The 25,163-nt window shown below is 37.1% G+C and overlaps 1 protein-coding gene across 6 annotated transcripts in view; it reads right to left on the bottom strand.

Annotated features, from left to right (window-relative positions):
* The window catches only part of gulp1b (GULP PTB domain containing engulfment adaptor 1b), an 89,151-nt gene that overhangs the window by 40,903 nt on the left and 23,085 nt on the right, over positions 1-25,163 (bottom strand). For 5 of the 6 annotated variants that reach the window (XM_062997707.1, XM_062997712.1, XM_062997708.1 and 2 more), the window contains exons 1-2: positions 3,256-3,290; positions 1,121-1,185 (exon numbers count right to left, since the gene is read on the bottom strand). In XM_062997707.1, the coding sequence (XP_062853777.1) occupies positions 1,121-1,142 (22 nt within the window). In that variant the 5' untranslated portion in view covers positions 1,143-1,185; positions 3,256-3,290. Of the gene's footprint in view, positions 1-1,120; positions 1,186-3,255; positions 3,291-25,163 lie in introns of those variants that run through there. The other variant, XM_062997709.1, reaches the window with a different exon arrangement.

The following is a 25,163-nucleotide window of genomic DNA, read 5'->3' as shown; positions in this document are numbered from 1 at the left end:
GGAGGAAACTGGAGCAAACCCACACAGACACAGGGAGAACATGCAAACTCCACACAGAAAGGACCCGGGTCACTCTACCTGGGAATGAAACCCAGGACTCTCTTGCTGTGAGGTGACAGTGCTACCCACTGAGTCACCTTGCTGTCCTGATATTTACTAAAGTAATTTAAAATGAAATAGTATTTCATATTGTCTGGAATATACTTTATTGCTTTAATAAAGGCAAAACTCATTTAAAAGCAGAATTCTTTAGGCACTACACATAACTCTTCAAAGCAGGCAAAACACAAAGGATTTTAGAAACATATAGCCAATTTAAAATTTAATGCGGCTTTAATGCTGCTGTATTAAAGCAATTATTTCAGGTAGCACTCCAAAAGGATTTAACCACCATCTGTGATGTGGTGAAATGTTACTGGGATTACCCTGGACAGGGACCCACCTGACTCTGAACGAGGATAAAGTGGTTGATAAAAATTAAATGAAAAACAATAATATCGGTATGATATCTGTAATCTGGAAGAGATGAATGCCGGCAGCTCTAATGGTTCAAAACATGGTATTAATGTTTTAAAGGTGAGTAAAACTAAAATATGAATACATTTCTGTTTAATTTCTCAACTAAACCCTTTTAAAAAGTGACAGACAACATAAACTCATCAAATAGCTTGGCTGACAGCTGTTATAACGGTATTTTAAATCTATAGTAATTTAAATTTAGAATGAAGCATAAGCATCAACATTTAGAGAGGGATGCTCGATGTAGAAAGTGTTTATGAGATCAACGAATGGATAAATGAATGGATGGATGGATGGATGGATGGATGGATGGATGAATGGATGGATGGATGGATGGATTAATGAATGGATGGATGGATGGATGGACGATCTGGCAGATCAAACACTGAAAAGCCAAATTATGCTCACACAGTAACAAGTCTAGTATTCAGCACAGTGTTTAGTTTCTTCTTGCAACTTTTAGAGCACCTTGTCATATCAGTCTTCATGCATGCCCTATCAACAAACCCCTGAAAACAAGGAATTAACAACAGGACAAAAAACAATCAATCAGACTTTGAGCGATTGGCAGTTGACAAATCAGTGCTGCCAGGTGTCCTACCTTTCCTCCTGCTGAAGTTCATTGTGAAGCGAGAGAGAGGCTGGACTGATCTGGTGTGGATCAACCTAAAAAAGCACACAGAAGAAAAAATAATAATGCTAATGTGTTTGCAATAAGTGTTTGGAGCAACATCCCCAATGTGATCCCAGTTAAAGCTTCTTTAAAGCTGCTCAGTCCTGTTATTTTCTTAAATCTTTAAATTATTTGATACATCATGAACATGATGGCATCTTGGCCTAATGTAATTTCTACCCTGTATGTGCAAGTTCTTTTTGTGTTAGTTATCATTATGTGCATTACTGATCTACAGCTGTGGATTGGATTTATATACAGTACATGTCCAAAAGTATGTAAACACTCTTTATTGAAAGGACATTGAACTCTGGAGCGATGGTAACTATTTGTTGAATAGACAAATCTGAGATTACAGAAAGCCTGCTTTAATAGCATGCAAGAACAGATCGACTTAACACACTAGACCTACTAGCAACACAAAGTGTAATACAGCATAAACAGAAGTGGCCAAAAAAACTGAAACTCCAGTAAAAAGGAGCTTGGCTTAAAAGTACCATACAAGTGTGTTTGCTTGGTTATTTTAAGGAGGTTAATTGCTAGTCAATAGTATGTCTTACCACCTGTTTGTGTCTCATTTTGGTTCTGTCTCTGCTGTCTTTTAAGGAAATTGTGAACTGTTTAATAAAATTAATGCAAAATTTGGGAATTTAACTAAAAGACAACCTTCATATCTGTTAAGAAGAAAACACGAGAATTACTAATCACTAAAGGGTGATGTGACTTGTTAAATTGACTGGCCAACAAAAGATACATGATTAAATTAATCATAGTAAGTCAATGTCATTAGCAAAAAGGGGAATAACAAGTCCATCATTCACACTTTTAGACCATTAAAATGTACTTTAAGTGTTTTGGCGAAGACATTATGGATCCTTTTACCAAGAGCTAGAGATACCATTTTCATCAGGAGCTGCCAGACATGTGCCCGTATAATACATTTAAATAGAGCAGAAAAACTGGAAATGAAAAGTAATGGATGTTTAATTACATTTTCATGGCCAGGGACACATTGGCAGCCTCAAAATAAAAGCACTCTTGACACAGTCATTTAAAGTTGAGGTGGAAAATATAGTGCACTGAAGAGGAAGCAGAGGAGCAGAAACTCATTTAAATCATCTTTCATTACAGAAAGTGGATCAAATCGTACTTGGCAGATGGAATTCAAATTGTGCTGAAAGTCTGGGGAATAAAACTGAGGTGAATACACATGAGCATACACAGTCCATGCTGGAGAGTTAACTGTACTGACCAGTACTAACTAAGACATTTTACTTTATTTTAACTCTGATGTGGGTTTTTAAGCAAGCAATGTCAATGATTAATTGGTTAACTGATAACCATGTCACTGTTCAATTGATGTTGTCGGTTAAAAGGTCATTTAAATTCATTTTTAACAGCTGACACTTGATTTGAAGTAGGTGAAAGTAGAGATCTATACACACACAAGAGCTCTGACCACTGATTTGAGGCTCATCTTTATAGCGTATGTGCCATATTCTTTTAGAGAACGTGCACTGCAATTCTAATCAGAGCAGCAAAAACTCTATTATGCATGTATATTATTTAAATCAGGAATGACAGAACTGTTATGCATTAAAATCCCAAATGGAAGCTGTTTTGTGTCAGTATGAAGTCAGACTGCATGTTAAACTCTGTTTTGGATTATATCTTGCAAGTGGCAAAGATGGCAAAGTTAAACCCAGGCACTCTTTTGTTTTTTTTTCTCTAGTCTGTCACTTTTCTGTGTTTCCAGGTAATCATGTAGCCCAGAGTGCAGTGTTACTGCTTTAGTAATGTAGTTGTATATCTTTTGATTATCAACTTCTGTGAGAATATTTAGAATGTAGATCAGAGATATCTTTGTCTTTTAGATAGTCTTGTATCCTTATCTAGGTTTTTACACCTTTTAGATCTATGACTTTTTGAGTTTTTATCTTAGGTAAGGTATAAGTAAAAAAATACAAATCCACAATTATATATATACACACACTAATCAGCCATAACATTAAAACCACCTCCTTGTTTCTACACTCACTGTCCATTTTATCAGCTCCACTCACCATATAGAAGCACTTGTAGTTCTACAATTACTGACTGTAGTCCATCTGTTTCTCTGCATGCTTTGTTAGCCCCCTTTCATGCTGTTCTTCAATGGTCAGGACTCTCCAAGGACCACTACAGAGTAGGTATTATTTGGGTGGTGGATCATTTTCAGCACTGCAGTGACACTGACATGGTGGTGGTGTGTTAGTGTGTGTTGTGCTGGTATGAGTGGATAAGACACAGCAGCGCTGCTAGAATTCTTAAATACCGTGTCAACTCACTGTCCACTCTATTAGACACTCCTTGGTCCACCTTGTAGATGTAAAGTCAGAGACGATTGCTCATCTATTGCTGCTGTTTGAGTTGGTCATCTTTAAGATCTTTATAAGATCAGACAGGGCACTGTTGGCTAGATATTTTTGGTTGGTGGGCTAATCTCAGTTCAGCAGGAACAGTGAGGTATTTAAAGACTCCTTCAGCACGGCTGCATCTGATCCACTCATACCAGCACAACACACACTAACACACCACCACCATGTTACTGTCACTGGAGTGCTGAGAATGATCCACCACCCAAATAATACCTACTGTGTAGTGCCCCTGGGAGAGTCCTGGCCATTGATGAACAGCATGAAAGGGGGCTAACAAAGAATGCAGAGAAACAGATGGACTACAGTCAGTAATTGTAGAACTACAAAGTGCTTCTATATGGTTAGTGGAGCTGATAAAATGGACAGTGAGTGTAGAAACAAGGAAGTAGTTTCAATGTTATGGCTGATCGGTGTATATATACATATATATAATTGTGTATATAGGTGTGTGTGTGTGTCTGTATGTACTCTGAATAAGCATTTATATGTTTTATGATTTGTTAATTCCACTGAAACTTTATTTAACTGACAGTAATGGTTTTTAATTGCCAATTTTCAAGGACAATATGTTTTTAGTCACAGCCACTAATTCACTGGAATAATTGTAATTGACCATAACCAGTCTTTATTTCAGCTGGCCTTGCAGAAGAATGTCTCACCATCTTGAAATTTACCATAAAAGTCAAGCAGTGATCTGACATACATATGAGGTCACATTTGTTTTTACAAAATCATTAATAAATTAATTGTACCTGCATAACTTTATTTTAATAAATAACAATAAATTGTTTTCTGTATTGAGATGGAGATGACTTAATGAGGTAGAATCCTAGTATGCGGCAAGATTTTAGCCCTAGTTGTTACAATGTAAATAAACTACAACTGATCATGTTTTCTGCCATGAACATACTGTAGTAAAAAAATGCTGAGGTAATCTGTCATGTTTTATTTGTAAGCACTAGGGATTTTGTAGGGGTAAAGAGCTCCTGGGGGAGTGTCATAACCTGACTAGCAATCGGAATGTAAAGAAGCCAGCCCCAATCTGTTCTAAAAAATCTGTTTGGTCTACAGAAAAACTAAAAAGGTTACAAGCACTTATTCCAACATTTCTACAGCAAAAGTGTACCATGTAAAACATCATAAAGCTACCCATGGCTGATTTTTCCCCAACTCCTAACTTTTCCCCCCATGTCATCCTAAAAGTCACAAAAGACTGTTTAAAGACATCTTTACCCTCGCCTAGGCTAAAGCCTAAGTAAATAATTACTTTACAAAACACTTTTACACTGCTTCTGAGTACAGTGGTGGAGTGCTTTACAAAACCTTATTTGACACTTGGCATTGTGCTTGGTGATGTCTTGCATGCAGCTGTTCGGCCATGCCATGAAGCTCCTGGCACACAGTTTTTGTGCTGATGTTAATGCCAAAGAAGATTTGAAACTTTGCAGTTGTTAAGCCAGCAGAGTGTTGGCAACTTTTATGCAATATGCGCCTCAGCAACTTTCATTCACGGCTGAGTTGCTGTGGTTCCTAAATGTTTCCACTTTTCAATGATACCCCTCACAGTTGATCATGGTATATTTACGAGGGAAGAAATGTTATAAACTAAAGTTGCATCAGTGGCATCCTATTAAAGCACCATGCTTGAATTCAGTGGGCTCTTTAGAATGACTCATTCTTTCACAAATGTTAATAAATGCAGACTGCATGGATAGGTGCTTGATTTTGAGCACATGTGGCAATGAGAGGTGTGCCCCAATACTTTTGTCCATATAATGTCCATTAGCTGGGGATTGTAATTGAATCCCAGTGCTTAAGAACAATATAATTAGTTGATTAATGAAATTAAGAACTAGTGGTCTGTGCATTACTGGAAATAACCTTTTTTTTTGTAAGTGTGTGTCATATGTAGGTGGTGGTTATAATAAGTCTAAATGGCAGACTAGGTCTTTTCAGGAAGCTTTCTGTAAGCTACTACTTGACTTGTTTCAGATCCCGATGACTCTAGCTGTCAGTTTTTTAATAAGCTATCCATCACAGTTGCTGGCATAGCTCTAGGCCATTTTTATAACATAGAGGTAGAAACTGAGAACTTTAGGGGACATTACACACGTTATTACTTGTCATGTTTCCCAGGACATTAAAGCTAGAGTGAAAGGTGATGTAGGACATTCACCAGATATACACTGATTGCCTGTGTTATGGCATATTTTAAAGGTCTGTTGTGTTTTTTATTTGCTTAGTTAAAAATATACAAACACATTTTTAAATAAGTTGGGACATAACGTAAAACACAGTTAACAGAAGAACCTGTGATTTGTTAATTATCTTGAATCTTTGTTTAACTGATAAAAGTAGAAATTAAAGATTTCCTTTGTTTCCACTGATCAACTTTGTTGTGTTTTGTAAAAAGAAATACATTTAGAATTTGATGCATGCAACACACTCCTAAAAAGTTAGGACAGAGGCACAATAAAAGTAAAAAGTTTATAGAATATACAAATCACAGTGTTACACAATAAGTGGTTGAACTGGAAACAGGTGAGCGAATAATAATTGTATAAAATGATAAAATGTCTTTACGAGCAATGATGGGTCGTGACTCACCAAAATTTTGGAGAGAATTGGCAATTATTTAGAAAAGAACACTTCTCAATACAAGATTGCCAATATTTTTTGTCCTTTACCATCTACTATTCCTAATATTGTAAAATAATTTAGGTACAAATCCCAGCTTGTGTAGGGCAAAGTAAGGAAACCACTGCTGAATGTGCATGACTTTTGAGCTCTCAGACCTTTGAGAAACCGTCATGCTACTGTGATAAATATAGCCACATGAATTTGTGAGTACTTTAGAAAAACATTGTCACTTGACGCAGTCTGCTGCTGCATCAACAAATGCAACCTGAAACTCTAATACACAAAGAGAAAGCAATACATCAATATTAATACAAAAATGTCCCTGCTCTAAACTGGCAATAAACACTATATTTTGACTGGAAATAGAAGAAACTATTTAGATTGGATAAACTACCAGCACGACAACATCGTCATCAAAATGTCATTATTCTAACACAACCACTTTCTGCCCCGGGTTACCATCAGTATCAATGTTATAAATAATATCATGTCTGCTGCATTCACACCTAATTCTTAAAGTTTCTTTCCACTGACAAAACATGAACCGTAAAAAGTTGTCACACTGTATAAATATTTAAAAGTCTGTAAATGTAAGTAGGCATAATCGGCTGTTTGTGATGAATGAACAGGTATATACGTTGACTTATAGCGCAACATTTCATCTCAGCTCAGTCAAGATTCTTGGCAGCTATTAAATTAGCATTCAAACTTTTCCAAAGCAGACACAAAGGTAACATCATGATGTGCTTCATTGTGCATGTAATCTAATTATATGAACAGTTAAGGGAAGCAATTAGGGCACTGCCAAGCATGTAGTTAAGGGCAAGGATATAAAACAATATCTTAGGCTTTGAGTACCACTGAAAAAACTGATATGGAAAAAGTAATTATGAACCTTCCTAGAATTGGCCATCCAGCCAGATTGGACATCTGGGCAAAAAGAGTCTTGGTCATGAAGGTACCCAACGATTAATTTAAAAGAGCTTCAAATGGACTGTACAGAGATGGGAAAACCTTAAGGACAGATAACTATCTCTGCAGCACTCCATAAATCAGGCATTTATGGCAGAATGGCAAGATGCAAGAAACTGTAAACCTAAAACAGGCACATGACAGCCTGTTTCTATTGTACTAAACAGCATGTGAAGAACTCTGGCATTCAGAGAAAAAGGTGAGTGCAGTAATTGTCACTGGAAATCTCAGAATCTTTATGGCTAACAAATGCAGGTGGCAACATCATGGCATTGGGTGTTTCTTAGCAGCAGAAACAGGGAGATTGGTAAGATTTAAGGAATAGAAGGAATGGATGAATTCAGCCCAATATAAGACCATTCTTCAAAAAACCTCTTCCTGTGTTCCTGCAAACTCCAACTGAGGTGACAGTTCACCTTGCAACAGCTAAAACTATACTGGATTGGATTTGGGGCAAGTCTCTACATGTCCCTAAGTGGCACAGAAAGAGCCCAAACTTAAACCCCATCAAACATCTGTGGAGGTACCTGAATATGGCGATTTATAGACGAGTGCCATTCAATGCCATTCAAAGTCTAATTCCTGGCAAAAAGACTTGTACAAATTACTGAGTGAAGGATATAAGTACTTTTGTGAATAAGAGACCTTAGTTTTTATTTTTATGAATTTTAATGGCTCTTATATTAATTTAAAATCAAATGTCAGAAAGTCTAAATACCTTCTGAGTCCAGTGTACATGTAAACGGTGAGACGATGCTTTAACCATCAATTCACTCACTCAATAAGCTGAGTATATAACTTTTTGAAATATTTCTGTCTTTAAACAATTCATTTTACTGCACAGCACACCAGCATGACTTAAATAGCGTTAGTTAAACTGAAATGAAATAAATATTGTGACCAGATTATTTGTGAGGTCAGGCCCTGTTGTTGTTCCAATTTAACCCAAATGTGTTCAGCGATTGAGGTTAGAGAGGTTAGGGAACTGTACAGACAACTAGACTTGCATTACATTAAACTTGTCAAACCATATCTTTATAGACCTCGCACTGTGAACAGGGGCATACTCAAGCTGGAACATAAAAGAGCACTGCCCACACTGCTGCTGCAAAGTAAAAAGCATATGTTTTATATAGTTAACACATCCTTTATCCAAAAGCGTGACTAAACCAGCTGAACGATATTCACTGGATTCCTGTAGCTGCCCTGACTGGAATTAAGCCAAAGGTGATTGCACACAAAGCCAAAAACAGACCAGACCTGACACTGTGGACTGAGACAGTTGTTTTTTAGCATCTTGTAATTAAAATGTAAAGATAATAATAGCGCTCAGGTTTGACAGCTGTCCTTTACTCTAGCTATCGGTTGGCTGGGTGTCAGACATGATTAGCTATATCTAAGGAAAGTGGGATGGCTGAAGTTCTGCAATGGATTGGCACCCTGTCAAGGGTATTCCTTCCTTGTGCCTTCAAACCTTTGTGAAACAGTGAGGTGCTACCTGATGTGAAATGTTGGGTGCCAGAGAAAAAAGCTATGTAACCTTTAAGTCAATGTATCAATGCTCTTCACATATTTATAAAAAAATAAGATTACGTGATAAAAAAAATAACATTTTGGGTTTAGTTTATTTATTAATTTATCTTTTAAGAACTGTGAATAAGCATTAAAATTAACTGAGCATATCTTTTATACTATTTAATATGCAATATAACCTCTGACAGAAACGTTTTACATTGACACATAAAAAGAGGCGTAAACTAGCTGATAAAATTAAATCTGGTTTCTACTGGTTCTCAGTTCTCTGAACAGGTGGAAAGCCAAATGGCACAGATTTGTGGTGACAGATTTATGACCTGTTTTTGGTGGTTCCTGGAGCATCTGGAACATTTTCTATTAACAAACAGCACTTTGTACCTCCAGACGATTGTTTAAACAGAACTTAAAACCTCAAAAAAATGTTGAAATAAATTCCTGTCTTCCAAGTTGTCAGCAGATTTGACTTTGAGTAAACTGTCATGTATAGTAAGCGGGTAATGCATAGAAACAGAATTAAGTGAGCATTAAGAGCTTTATAAATCAGCCTGAAGACAAAAGCCTATTAAAAATCAGTCAAATGATCCTGCACAAAGACGCATGCCAGCTTTTTTGTGGTTCTTATGCGCATCAATGGACACTCTTTTGCCAAGATAAAGTGTTCCAAAATAATGATGCAGGTTCATAAATCCAAGTGGTGATTGCAAGCACCCGCTTAGATTGTTTGAAGTCAATTTGAATAATTTCCATCTAATCTTTGTGCCTGTTTCTGCATGATAATGTCGTCGCCCTGGTGGAATACTGTGCTTGCCCGAGTCACTAAGGAGTGTGCATATTTTACAGTCAGACATTAATTTATGAGTGTGCGCTTTATTTATTTATTTATTGCTTCATGCACGTTAAGTTAAAATTCTTGCCTGCAGCTTAGTGCAACACAAATCTGTGCCATTTGGTTTTCCACCTGTTCAGAGAACTAAGAATTAGGAGAAACCATATTTAATTTCATCAGCCAGTGTTACACACACTTATGTGTCTATTGTGTAAAATGGTTCTGTCAGAAATTATATTACTGAGATGATTAAGTGATAATGTGCTTCTCATTAGAAAGTATAATGGATGGGCTCTGTTAAAATAATTAATTATGATTATTAATTTGTTCTTAAAAGATTAATTCATTCATAAACTAAACATAAAATGTGAAATGTTTATTATTGTAATAATTATTGTTTTTTTTTTATTATAAATATTTACATTGACTTAATTTTTAAGTTTACATAGCTACTTACTCTGCTACCAACCATTTCACATCAGGCAGCATTACCTCACTGTAAAAAAAATAAAGGTTAGATTCCCGGTTTCACTGCGAAACAGTAGGTACAAGACAACACGCCATACACATAGCCATTCATGTCAGTGTGGACACGCCGCTGGCTGATAGCTAGCGCAATAGACTATTTGCCCCACTCATTATTTTTACTATTAAATTTTTGTCAAAACTATTTTTACAATACATGTGACATTAAAGAATCTATTCAGGCTTTAACACTGTTAAAGACCAACCTACAAACTGTTTTCTCCCAAGCAGACCTAAACTGGATGTCTTTAGATGGGAAACTACTTGAGAATATTGTACACACACACACATGCACCTGAACACAGTGTGATGTGTATTCAATGCTTTAAAACCTTTCAGCTTGGTTTTATTAGCTTAAACAACATGATTAAACAACATATGGCTGATGATAACATGTAAAATGTTGACAACTTTTAAATGATTATTTTTCAAATTCTAAAAATACATTTCATCTTAATGTGTGTGAATCAAGGTAGCTAAATTCCTGTTGAGTGCATTCACACATTCACAAAACTTTTTATGTTTGTAAACCATAAAAAACTTAATATGGTGCTCAGGGATGCTAGTGAAACAATGTGAAATACCATGTTTAATACAGCCTGTGGGAAGATCTTTTCTCAAAACAGTGTTTTCTGTCATTCACCAGTGTCAGAAATAAAACAGAATTAATTAAGGACATACATGTGCTAAATAATCTGATTATTATGCTTATTATCTGATTTAAGATATAAGAGCAAACTGTGTTCCAAAAATGTCCTCATTTATTACCAAGAATTTACATGAAGGCAGATCTAAAGTAGATGGACTGGTATTAAATCAGACCGGACGTATTATCTGAACCAAACCACTGACATTTTCAATGCTCACATGAAATGACACAGATAACGTCCTTGCATTAAGTAGGCCAGGCTTGTCTAAAGATATTAGTATTAGATTGGTATTGCTGTGACAATACTTAGTGCTTTGATATCAGAATTGAATTGCAAATTATGAAAATTAATAATCAGATGATGAGTATGCATGTAAACAGAATAACATTTGTTAGCTATTTAAACAGACATCTGTGTGTGAATCCTTCAGTGGAAGAATGAGATTTGAATGAACTTTTAAGGATGAACATGAAATACACCTTAATAAAGAAACACATTTAATAATCAATGTAAAGCTCAACCAGTGTCTCCTTTTTCTAATGTCGTTGCATAATAACTTGAAAACAAATTGTCTGAACAATGTCAGGACTGTGTAAGAAATCATTGTGAGGTGGCACTAACAGAAATTCTGATTCAATAGAGCAGGAAAAAGCTCAGTTCAAAGTGAATCCAATGCATATTAAATTCATTTATAAATGGCACAATACCACATCTTTTGGTACAATTTAAAACGTTAATGCTCTTGAGAGAAGCTAGGCTCTGATGTTATGAACCCAATCATGCAGGATTGCCACTGTGAACAGTCATTTCTAATAAATATGTGCTCTAACTTTGGAATTTATTAGCACTTTTTATGCAAGGAATTTATACATTCCTGATAGATCTTGAGAGATCTGAGGTATATCATACTGCTAGGTAACCAAGCGCAAAATAAAGCATTCCAGAATGGCACATTTCTTTTTAGCCTTAACCTTGAATTGAACAAACTGAACTCCAGAATGTGTGGAGAATAGCTGGACCGGACCACAAAACCAATTGTGTAGGTATAATGTCATACACATTTGCTGGATCAGAGGTGGTGAGACCTCTGTTGCTACAGGCAAACTCTCATTTTTACATCTGATATTTTTCTGTATTCTGTTGTTGGTGTATATTTGTTACCCAGTCTGTATATTTTACTAGGGCAGGTAAAGAACATAGCCAGTTAGCTATTTCTTTCAGATGTGTATGCTATACTACGTACCTTCACCAAAAAAAGAGTAGTGTACAGATAAACTTTGGTATCAGTGGGTGACAAAGCTTCAAGGAACAAAACCACATCACATTCTATTAACAATAACCAATTGCTGAAACAAGTACACAGCTAATCTGGCTATCATTTTAGTAATTACAAATCTAGGCTACTACGCTAAGCGTTTACACAGCAATTACAGCAATCATTTCTAAATTACACCTAACTTTATACAGCACCTTGTAACTCGACGTTGCCTAAATTCAAATTCTTTGAAACTCGATGCACTTCATGGAGAAATTTGTGCCCTTAAACTCGACTTTTCCCTTGAACTCTGTGTTTAGCTTTAAAAAAAAAAAAAAAAAAGATTTATTTAATTTCAAATTAATAGTGAACAGCTGTTTGGTTCAGCGCTTGTTCAGAGTGGTGCAGTGAAACGTCATCAAAGTGCGAACATGAGACAAATTTGCTTTTGTGTGAAATAACCATCAAATTCACTCTGAGAGCACCCACATGTATCTGTGTTTAGATGGATTTTCCTCCTGTTTCACTTTTAAACTTGTGTTATTGCTCAGGGTGAAAGAAATTGTAAGAATCAGCTTTTCAGAGAGAGTCTAAAACACTTATCGTTAAAAAAAGCTTAACTTAATTATTACTGCTCATACGTTTTCTCCACTCATGAAATTCCTCACTTGTTGTTTTAGTACAATAAGTCACGTTAAGTTTTGTGCACTGCCACACTACATAGGAAATAACAGCACAGCCAGCAAAAAAGCTATTTTGTTGCTTCTCATGTGAATTACTGAGCTTGCTATGGAATACTGTATTCCAAGATCAAGAAACGTATGGAAACAATAAAGAAGTAAAGGTAAAGTTGAGGTTTTATTGTATTTTTGTATAGATTTTTAACTGTTTTTCAATTGTATTTCAGTGTTTTTTATATTATATTATATTTTTATTTTACATTAGCTTAAAATATATGCAGTTTCACGTGACCATGGAACGCATTAACACGTTTCCCATACATCCTTATGGGAAAAAATACCTTGAAACTCAACGACTTTAAAACTTGACGCCAGTCCCAGAACCAACTGACGTCGAGTTTCAAGGTACTACTGTATAAGCACTTAAATCCTGCTTATAATTAGAGCTGGTGCAATCCATCTTTATCAGTATTAACTAGGGCTGTCAAACGATTAAAATTTTTTATCGCGATTAATCTCAGAATTTCATATAGTTAATCGCGATTAATCGCATTAAAAAAAATCTGTGTAAATGTTATAGAAAACAAGGATTTTTAAGTGAAATGTTACAGTTAAAATGGTGAACACATTTTATGCTAAATGTACTGATGTTAAAAACTGCTGGGACAAGAGAAAACTGTTTTATTCACTCACATACTAGGCAGTAATACTATCCAGTGGTTTAATGGACGTTTCTACATGAACTGTGTGTGTTTAGACTAGGGTGGCCAGATTCATAGTAACAAAAAGGAGGACATAACACCCCAAAAAGCCGGACATCATATTAGGAACAGGGGGACATGCTACTGCAACACAGAATGAATCCAGAACCCATATAACAGAGTTTTTGACCAATTTAAGCAAGAATTATATAACAAATGACTGTTTTACTCACTAAATGTTGTGTCTTTTCATATTTAGGTCCGTTCATCGCTGCCTCAAAAGTTTACTTTTTGGCATTTTCACCGCGTTCCTGATCATGAGAGCTGAGTGATTGACTCAGGTAGCGGTGTTTACAAAACAGAGAGGGCGGGCGAAATTCAACCACCCAATCACAGACTAGCATTTAGAGGGCGGACCTTCTCCGATTGGCCAGTGGTAGCGCTGTAAGCAGTGAAATGAGGCTGTTAAACCAATGAAATACAAAGCATTTGTTTTGACATGTACCTGAGCCAATGGTAAATAATATTGATCAAAAATGAAACCAGTTCACTCCAAAAGGAGGATTTTTAAGTGTCCGTCCTAGCGTTACGTGAATGGAGGACTGGCAGCTTCTTTATTATGCAAGTGCATTACTACGACACTACGACGCTCGGTAACATTATGTTAACAAACCGCAAATGAAAAACGGTGGCAAGTCCGACATTAAAACTTTTGTTCTACCAGTCAAGTCTCAACATGAACTAGAATTTGCGTTAACGGCACTAATTTTTATAATCGCGTTAAATTGAGATTGCGTTAATGCGTTATTATCGCGTTAACTTCGACAGCCCTAGTATTAACACAGTTTTAAACTATCATTATTCTCCTGTGTGATCTAGTTGGTAGCATGAACGCAGTGCAGCTAATGCACACACATTGTGGATGAACTATAACTGCTACACAACACCAGGTGCACCACCTTCATTACACGTCCAGAGTTATTTCCGTTCAAGCCTGAGGCATGATAATGCATGACATGTCACAACTTTTAAGACCTTTGTGCCCAAAGTTCGTTAATGTTTGCTGACTGCTTTAAATGAGAATTATCTGGGCTATCTAGGCAGGGCTCTAGACTAACTTTTTGCACTGGTTGCACTGGTGCGCCTAACTCTTTTTTTTAGGTGCACCAGCACAAAAGTTAGGTGCACCAAAATTTTCGACCACAGCGCATTTAACACTGCAGTTTTACAGGTTCACTGTTTGTTTTTGTTTTTAAATCGCTGTCCATATAGGCAATATTAAGTTTAATGTTATCCAGTTTAAAAATAGGGCTAACTGTGAAGATAAATCGGTGACTAAACAATGAGTGCTGTTATAGTACGTGTGTTAGTACTCTTTTACTGTTATAATGAATGTTGCGGTTTTAAATAAACACCAGTTACTGGAACATTATGTGTGACTCGCTTACCGTATAAAGCGCAGGCTAAATTACCATGATATTTAATTATTTAATTAATGCTATTACCACAGAGCGGTAACCGAGTCAGACTCGTTCTGACTGTGGGCTAAAAGTTTAGTCAGACGAAGCAGATGATCCTGAACCAACCAACTTAGTCATTGATGTACTTTTGCCTCTGCTTGGCTCTGTAACGTTTTCTGCTCTCATCTACATCAAAAGCAAGAACCGCTTACGATTTACGAAAGTGAACCACGAGTTTATATCATGTGTTCATAGAATCGGCTCAGATGGGATGTGGATGGCAAGTTTGCGCGTGCATGTGTGTGTGCGTGCGCGCGCAAGTTCGCGGTCGGCAAACGGATCGGGGCGCATGTCCAAAAAGGTTGAAAACCCCTGGTTTATACCGCAATATGGCCCTAATGTGTGTCTGTTGTTGAACCACAGGAAGGCTTTCAGAGTCGCGGACACTTTTCCCTCGAACGGCTGGTCGCACCGGTGCGACCTCAGATTTCTCTTAGTCGCACCATTGAGAAATTAGGTCGCACATGCGACCAAATTGGTCGCACTCTAGACCCCTGTATCTAGGCGAACCTAAGGTACACTTTGTTTAGACGATTCCTTTATTTTCAGATTAAACAGAGCTACTTGTTTACTTTTTAACAAATAATTCTCTTACTGTAGCTTTTATTTCCCTAGCGTCCCCTAAACACAATTTTAAAATGTTGTATTCCGCTTCTCTTCCCCACCAGTCTGTTGCTAGAATACCAGAAGAAGCCTTTGCCCCTGGTTTATCTCTGTACCTCCTGGTTTATCTGTGTACCTCCTGGTTTATCTCTGTATATTATGTCTTCTTATACAAAATTAGTCTGTCTTCAGCAGTTTAATAAGCTTTAAATAAAGTGCATTTAAATCTCAAATGGCATAAAAATGGTCATTTAAAGATAATGAAACATCAGCCACAGTTAGATTCTTTCATTAAAGACCCAGAGATCTGTATCTTCACTAACTGAATCAACAGTTCACCTTAATTTATAATTTACCCTGCAAAATAATAAGACTGTGAATGAGCTTATTTGGTTTAAACACCATTTCCTTTCCCTTTTGGGTTTTTTAAACTATACAAGTACTGTAGGTAAATATGGTACATAAATGGGCAAACGTTTGGGGACATTGCTCTAATTTAAGTGTTTGCTAGTTCAGCCACACAGGTGCATGAAATCAGGCAAGCATTTATGTAATTTTCCTAGACAAACAGTGGCAGTGTAATGGCACAAGTTACTTTATGAATTCACTGCCCTGCAAGAGCTGCCCTGAACAAATGCAAATAGTTATTGTAAAGTATTTCAGCTCTACAAACGTAAACACTTAATAGTATGACAGCACATGGTAGTATTTGATTTGCACAATGCACCATTGCACACCATACTTTTTAAATTGCAACATTTAATCTGTAGTCCTTTAGTTATTTGTATGTTCCTTTATAATTCTATATTTGTATATATTCAAATTTACATTACACTTTAATCTTTTTTTTTATTTTTCTCCCAATTTTCAGTACGCTTCCTATCTACTGATGTTGATCTCCACCCTGGTTGAGGAGAGCTGTGACTAATCCACGTGTACAGTAGTCGACTGCATCTTTTCATCTATGTAGGGAGCTCACTAGGTTTTCGAACACACCCATTGTTTGCTTTTTCTATTGTTGTCTCTGAGAACTTCATAAAGTACATTCACCATTATACAAGTTACCTTTCCAAGCAATGGCCAAATTATTTAAAATAAAACCAGGTGCAATTTGGACAAGATGTTTTCTATATATGGCATTAGCATCAAAAACTAGCTTTATTAATACACAGAGTAAAACTAGCAACAACTGCTAGCGATGTGGTAAGGCATAAACCTTCACATAAAGGAACTACCCCTGAGAGTAAAAGCATGTACTATGGAACAATCTGAACTCAAATACAAGAAAAGGACCCCCTAAATTATGCTTCTAAGGCTAAGCAGCCACACACAAGCCTAATTTCACAATGTGTAATGCCAGACCTGGCTATAATTATATACACAACAAAGTCCTAACCCCTAACTCCCACAGTCATTGCATCATAAAGCAAAGAAAATGTGATGTCTGAAGTAAGTTCCATTAAGAAGCGGCTTACCAACACTGGTGTGAAACAAGAAGACTGACCACCATATCACCCCAACCAGCACCTTTCATATGAAATGAAATGCTGAATGAAAGCCAGGCCTTAATGGCCAACATTAGTGCTAGAACATTAGCCATAAAGTATTACTTATTTAGAAATGTCATATTAAGAATTTAAAATGGCTTTTCTTAGGGTACACTATAATGTACAGTACTAAAAGCACACTTGTATATTTTAAGGGCAATAATGTAAAAAAATGAACAGTGTATATAACCCACCTCTGTCCTTCTTTAATGCTAAGCTAAATGAGTTAATTCAGGAATTTAATAGGAAATAAATGACAGCCATTCATCTTAGGTTTGTGCACCTATTCAAACTGAGCCAACGCCTTTATTGTTTGGATGTCCATATATCATGCAGTGTCCTAATCTCCTTTTATGTACTATGCTGATTGGTTTTCTGTTTCTTATGAAAGACAATGCTGCACAATGCTGTGACATTTATTTTCGTTCAGTTAAGCTGGTGCAGTTTTACTATTTTCCATTCAGAGGAGCATTCATTGGTTGAAAACAAAACTGCACTTATAAGTTCATGCCAAGTAAAGACCCCTTTTTGCAATAAAACAGGCTAACAACAAACACTGCCCTTGTAACACACACACACACACACACACACACACACACACACACACACACACACAGGCCGAGGAATACTCAACCACAGGCACACACACATAAACAAATGTCATTTTTATTTAGTCATGGTAAAAACACACCATTAAAACACAGAGCCTGAAAAAGTATTATATCCCCTAAACTATATTTCCTATAATATTTACTATAACTATATTTATATAATATGCCCTAAACTATATTTTCTTTTACCACCACAATGTGCATATTTTTAATTTATTTTATTTACTTTTTCTCCCTTTTAGCGCGTCCAATTGCCAGATTGCGTCATGCTTCCTCTCCACCAATGCCGATCCCTGCTCTGATTGAGGAGAACGAAGATAACCCACGCCCCCTCCGACACGTGCACAGCATGCCGTATGCATCTTATCACCTACACTTTGACAAGTGCAGTGCAGCTCAGCGTTGTGTACGGAGAGACATCCTGAGAGCACTCTTTTCTCATGTCTGCGCAGGCGCCATCAATCAGCCAGCAGAGGCCGTAACTGCATTAGTTATGAAAAAGAGAGACCCTATCCGGCTTAATCCCACCCATATCTGAACAACAGGCCAATCGTTGTTCAGGCAGAGCTGGGATTCAATACGATGTATTCGAGATCCCAGCTCTGGTTCCAGCGTGTGTTTTTACCACTGCGCCACCTGAGCGGGCCACAATGTGCATATTTAAAATATAATAAAGGCTCCCACAGATCTATAATAGGTCAAACATTATTTTATTATTACAACTAATAAAAAATAAGTAAAAGAAAATAAATAAATTGCACTTGGGTGGCACAGTGGTCTATTATGCTATCCCACCACCACTACGATCTGGGCTACTGAAGCCCTGCAATAAAGTGGTGCTCTGTCCTGGGTAATCCTGCATTGTGCTCAATGTTTCCCAGTGGAGCCGGGGCTGCCGCAACCCTGACCAAGATAAAGCAGTTTATAAAAATGAAGTGAAATGTGGAAAAGTATAATAAGGTGGCCAAATAATGTAAACAAAGTAACAAAAAAAAAAATCTGACTAGGGAAAGTGTCTAGAACATGGATGCTAGAATATTGGATGCTCAGAACCACCCAAAACCAGCAATGCACATGCGGCATTGCAATAACGCGGCAACTGGTACATCCTTGCATTAACATGCATTGATGAGCAGTGTCCACCCTGGGAACGGGACGTCATGACAACTGTGGGGCAGTCCGCTTTCCCAGGGGAGCTCCGTCATGAGGTCAAAATGCTATGACTCTGGATAAGTTCCCACAAAGAGATACGTTTGCTGGCTTTGCCAGAGCAAGCCTGATCTCACAGCTTCAGAAAAATAGCAGGTTTGCCAATGAAGAAGCTGGCAAGTGTGAGAGGGAGTAACCGTGATATTCAGAAAAGCTCCCATTTAAAGCAAATTAAAGTCAATTAAGAAAATCTGATGCACGAATCTTCTGCGCCTCAGTGCCCCCTCTGCCGTCTAAAATGGCAATGCAGAAGGACACGACTCTTCTATGTCCAATGCCCAACTACATTACCAGCTGTCATGTTATACTATCTGTATAAAAATGACTTTTCATTAAACACATTTAGTCAATGTAGCATTCAAAACAAGCCAGTAAATTATTTATATAAAAGAAACACAGGACTATCTTAATGAAAATGAACATACATTATATGGCTAAAAAGTAGGTCACCTGACCTATGGATTTTTAGACATTCCTCTGCAAAATCATTAGTCTACATTTATACAACAGTTAGTTCCGACCTTACAATCTGATTGGCTGAGAAGCGTTCTAACCGTGCTGATATTCGTAATAACAGCACGGCCTTTTCACACCACAACTGTATTACTCCGCTGACGCGTTGCCAGTAATAACAAGCTTCATGCACACAAACGTGCACGCAGGCGACACAGACCTTATTCCCGATCGCGTTTTAAATCCGTTATCGGATATACAATCTAGCGCACTGTGTAGGGAACATAAATCCGCGATCTGATACACAATCTAGTGCACTATGTAGGGAACTTTAATGTGTTTGTAACGCAAACAGTTCGCTTAATAGCCCAGTTAACAGCTCTTAAGAGTTCTGTTATCACCCGTATATCCTTTGGTGTGTGTGAGAGGTTTTTTATTTCTTTTTTTCCCTTCGGAGGTTCTTGCCTTCTTCTTCTTCTTGTTATTACCTCCCTAAAATGAGTTTTTGCAACTTGGGATGTCTGCTTTGTAGTGTTAAACTTTATATTCGTTGTGGAACTACTTTTTTGGCGGAAGGTATTGTCAATATTAAAGCATATTTATTATGAAATTCAGGGCTTCTTTGATTTATTTTCTTTCTTTATTTTGTAAAAACTGTTGTATAAAAGCAATAGAACACTTGAGGTCGTGTGTTATCGCGAATAACATCACGGCTGTGATTTGGTCGCAGGCACGAGCCGAAGGCGATAACACACTCCCTCTCGTGTTCTATTGCTTAAATGAAGTTGGCCTATCTTTGCAGCCATTAACAGCCTCTAATTTTTTAAATAGGTCTTACACAAGATTCTGAATTCTGTGTGTGTGTGCACATCCTGTCAAAAAAGGAAGGCAATGAGGTTGACCTGGCTTGCAAACAATAACATCAGATCAGGGGTCTGTGAGGCCATTTCCTCAACACTAAACTCATCAAATTATTTTACATGTATTAGGAGTGGGTATGGCTAACACAATCCTACTGTAATAATCATATTGCTTTCATCTGCAAAAATGCTTAAACTGAAAAGGCATTTTTTTTTCCTAGCAAAAAGCTAAGAGGTCCAGAAATATTAATGTGAACAATTCTCCTCACCACATGGAGGAAACTCAATTCTAAATTTAGACCTATATCTTATTAAAAAAAGCAGACCTGGTAACTTAATCCTAATGCCACACTGCAACAAGTAATTACTGTCAACCTTATCAATTATATTGTCTAGCTGTAGTAAGTTAAAAGGATTAGAAACAATAAACTTGCTTAGCTGAGTAAAATCTCTAATCCAATTTTTTCATTTTGACCTACACTATACGACCAGTATTTGAACGCCTGACCTTGAGCTTGTTGGACATCCCACTTTAAAAATTGGAATGACTTTAATGCGATCGTATTAGCTATAACAACAACCACCCTTCTGAGAAGGCTTTTCACAAAACTTTGAAATATGTCTGTGGAAATTTGTGCCTATTCAGTCAAAAGAGCTGTTTCAATTTATTTCAGTGAGGCTGAGATCAGGGCTCTGTGCAGGTTACTGAAGTTTCATTAAACCAAGCTTTTTTACGGCTTTATAGACTATGCTTTGAGCACGGGGCATATTTGTTGTTAGCAATTGTTGTGGATTAATCACATTAATTTAATTTAGCTGGGGTGTCCCAATACTTTTGTCCATATTGTGTATTCTACTAGACAAACACAAGCTGATACATTAAAATGGTGCTTGTAGTGGATGCCCTAATCAATTGGTTATGCATGATTTATATTGGTAAATGACATTAAGGGCTGTTGTATCATTTGTCTCTCTGAATGAACCATAGTTAAGGTTAGCATCACAAGCCAGAGGAGTTCTTATATCACAAGTGAAAAATGCACATTATGTGCTGGATTTTACCAGGCACTGAAATGCACACACAGCTATTTATTCTACTAATAGCTTGAGGCGTGATGGATGCACTAGTTCCACTGTATATCTCCACCTTTCATCTGCCTCTGTAAGGCCATCTGTGTTTGCATCTTCTTTACCATGCTTTTAATTTAATGCTTACCATTCAAATAACTTAACCTTTTTATCTTCTCCACCCCCACAGACACACACAAACATTTTATTGGAAAAAAGCTCTGAATAAATTAAAAAAGAACCAAACAAGCATTTCCCATAACTGAGTGGAAATTATCTGACCAAAAATGTGACATTAATTTAGATCACAATTTTACATTCTGACAATACCATAATCCTGTCTCCAAAGTTACAAGGGATAGTCTCTGCATGTCTTATGTAAGTAAAAACAATTATTGTTGTATAGATTGTATTGATTTTATTGTATTTATCTTTATTGGTTTTTCTATTAGATTTTAATGGTTTATTGATGTCTGTTACTTTATTGCTTTTGTAAGGTGTCCTTGAGTGTTTTAAAAGGTGCCATACATAAAATGGATTATTATTATTATTTGTTTAGGAATATGCAGTGTTTAATGTTTATTATATGGACATGACTATGTGAACATCCCTCCTATGAGTTTAGGTGCTTCGCCACAACCAATGCTAAAAGATAGATGGTGGATGGATGGATGGAGGGATAGATCACCTTATTAATCCCATAAGGAAAGTCAGTTATTACAGCAGCTCAATATTAAAGTACACAAGTATTATTGTACAACACTATGTAATTAAATAAATAGAATGTAATATCTAATGTAATATAGAAAACTTGTAATTGCAGTAAATATCAGATGCAATATGTAATATCAAGGATCAAGGATCAAGGAGGGTTTATTGTCATTCACATCACATGTGGTACATGAGGTGGAACGAAATTATGACCCAAGGTCCCAGTTACACCCAATAAAATATCTAATATATACAATACAAAAGAATAATCATAGTATGAAAAATATTTACAAATATAAATATAAAAATTTATATTTAAAATATTTAAAAATAATATGTAAAATACTAAACAGTTGTAAAGTGTTCTTTGCAGTAAATATTAACAGCTGTGTAATGTAATGTAGGCTCCATAAACAGAGAGCCAAATTATGCTCCCTGAGTCTATCCTGATAGTGGCTCAGTGTTCAATAATGTCCCGAACCAGTGAAGTGTTATACAGCATGATCGCTGCTAATATAGTGAAACACACCCTTATATAATTACTAACTCACACCAAGAGGCATTTGTAAAGTAGATAATCCATCTGCTGGGTAAAAACAAAATGGAGTCCCTGACGAAGACCCACACAGAGATGTGAAAATGTGTAAATCTCATTACACAGTGAATAAAGACAAGAATGGAAGCCAGGACCCATGTTGCGGCAACCACTGCCCCGTTAAAAGCAAATTGGCTTTTATTATTAGTAATAAATGAGAAAAAACACAGAAGAAAGTCATTGTACTGGAAGGGAACACTGGGAAGACATTGTGAAATCCATAACAGATAGTGACCAAAAATGAGGATTGAACCCAGATCCCCAGAACACATGCATTTGTGCGGCACACAGTCTATAAGCATAAAACTGTTTCAGTGCAGTGTCTTCAGTCTGGGCTCATCCCTTATGTTTCATTGATCCAACCATGGGTGGCATATGCTGCACGGCTGATGGTTTGTTTAAAACTGGTTTCAAATCCTAATAATGATTTATATGCAGCCGATAATGGAACGGAAATAGCCTCAACAGAAACTTCTACACAGATGTCCTAGATTTACCTGAGGTAATGACTTCTCAAGTTTGCTGACTTTTATAGCTAACAGAAGATGCAGCTAAACATTATTCACCTCAAGTGACAGTTTAGTGTATTTGGAAAGAGTCTGCTACATACATTACCAACTTAAAAACACCTACACAAATTGCACCTACAAATCGATGTGCAGTGACCAGCACTGACCTTGAGATATTTTGTTTCATTTTGCTCCACATTTTTGTTTGGTTATACTGCACTTTGTAGTTCAACAATTACTGACTGTAGTCCATCTATTTCTCTGCATATCTTTTTAGCTTGCTTTCACCTTGTTCTTTAATGGTCAGGACCCCCACAGGACCACCACAGAGCAGGTATTATTTAGGTGGTGGATTGTTCTCAGCACTGCAGTGACACTGACATGGTGGTGGTGTGTTGGTGTGTTGTGCTGGTATGAGTGGATCAGACACAGCAGCCCTACTGGAGTTTTTAAATACCGTGTCCACTCACTGTCCACTCTATTAGACACTCTACCTAGTTGGTCCACCTTGTAGATGTAAAGTCAGAGACGATCGCCCATCTATTGCTGCTGTTTGAGTTGATCATCTTCTAGACCTTCATCAGTGGTCACAGGACGCTGGATGTTGGCTGGATGTTTTTAGTTGGTGGACAATTCTCAGTCCAGCAGTGACAGTGAGGTGTTTAAAAACTCCATCAGCGCTGCTGTGTCTGATCCACTCATACCAGCACAACACACACTAACACACCACCACCATGTCAGTGTCACTGCAGTGCTGAGAATGATCCACCACCCAAATAATACCTGCTCTGTAGTGGTCCTGGGAGAGTCCTGACCATTGAAGAACAGCATGAAAGGGGGCTAACAAAGCATGCAGAGAAACAGATGGACTACAGGCAGTAACTGTTGAACTACACAAGGCTTCTATATGGTAAGTGGAGCTGATAAAATGGACAGTGAGTGTAGAAACAAGGAGGTGGTTTTAATGTTATGGCTGATCAGTGTATATCTGTCATTAATTGCCTTATCCTGGTCAGGTTCATGTTATGTCCGACACCTACTGGAAAGGCAGGAATACACATTTGACATGGTGCTAACCCATCACAGGGCAACTTACACTACACTTTTACTTACTGTAAGAGAAGACGTGTGCTAGTCTTCATTGGTCATAGGTAGATATGAGTGAAATGTCAACAGTGAAGTGTCATTGTTCTAATTACAGTATATTCAATGTAATTCTTAGCTTTTATGTAAGCAATGTTAGCATTTAAGAAAGCAGAGTGCATAATGCCTGCAAGCTAACTCATTTTTTTGTTCTAACATGGTTTCAGCAGATTTGTGTTCTCAGACTGTTGTCAACATAAACTAGAGTAGGGAAATGTTTACTGTGGAAGAACTTTTGTAAGCTGCTTTGGATAAGAGCATCTGCTAAATGGCGAAAATGTAAATGAAAATGTAAAACCAGTCCATAAGCCACAACCTGAAGGACTCAAAAATCTATGCAACCATGTTAAAGGAGCATAAACTGCACTCCACACAAGGAGCGCTCGGGTCAGCTACTTAGTCCACACCCAAAGACGGCGGAACACGGAAGCAGTAGCAGCTAAAACTGCTACTTGACCCAGGGGAAAACTTGAGAACAGAAAGATGCCATTGGCAATTACAGAAACCAGAAAGCTGCCATGGTATACCATTCAGCTTTGATTTCTAGATATCAAAACTGAAAAACACTAGCAAAGGAGCTACAGAAGGAGACATGGACGTATGTCAGGAAGTCAGAAGACCAGCCCAGAGCTGAGTCTTAGCTATGCTTTTACAGCATTGCTCCCAGGTGTGGCGAAACAAGGCACAGGGAATGCTTTGAAATGCAGTTTACACCCCTTCCAACCCCCTTATGATTATATTTAAAGGTTGGTTAAGTCAGTTTACAAGCTCAACCAAAGTGTTTAGTAGAGGCCAAACACACTCCCAGAAATTAGTTAAATCCTTTATTATAGAAAGCTTGAGACATTCTTTTTGCTAAATTAAAAGAAATGTCTTACTAATAATACTTGCAAGCTCACAGGACCTCACCATTCTCCAAAACTCCATTCCTAGATGTGAT

This window comes from Trichomycterus rosablanca, chromosome 6 (genome assembly GCF_030014385.1).
Source record: "Trichomycterus rosablanca isolate fTriRos1 chromosome 6, fTriRos1.hap1, whole genome shotgun sequence".
Taxonomy (NCBI): domain Eukaryota; kingdom Metazoa; phylum Chordata; class Actinopteri; order Siluriformes; family Trichomycteridae; genus Trichomycterus; species Trichomycterus rosablanca.
The sequence above is the reverse complement of the archived record's forward strand: the minus strand, read 5'-3'. Positions and strand labels throughout refer to the sequence as shown.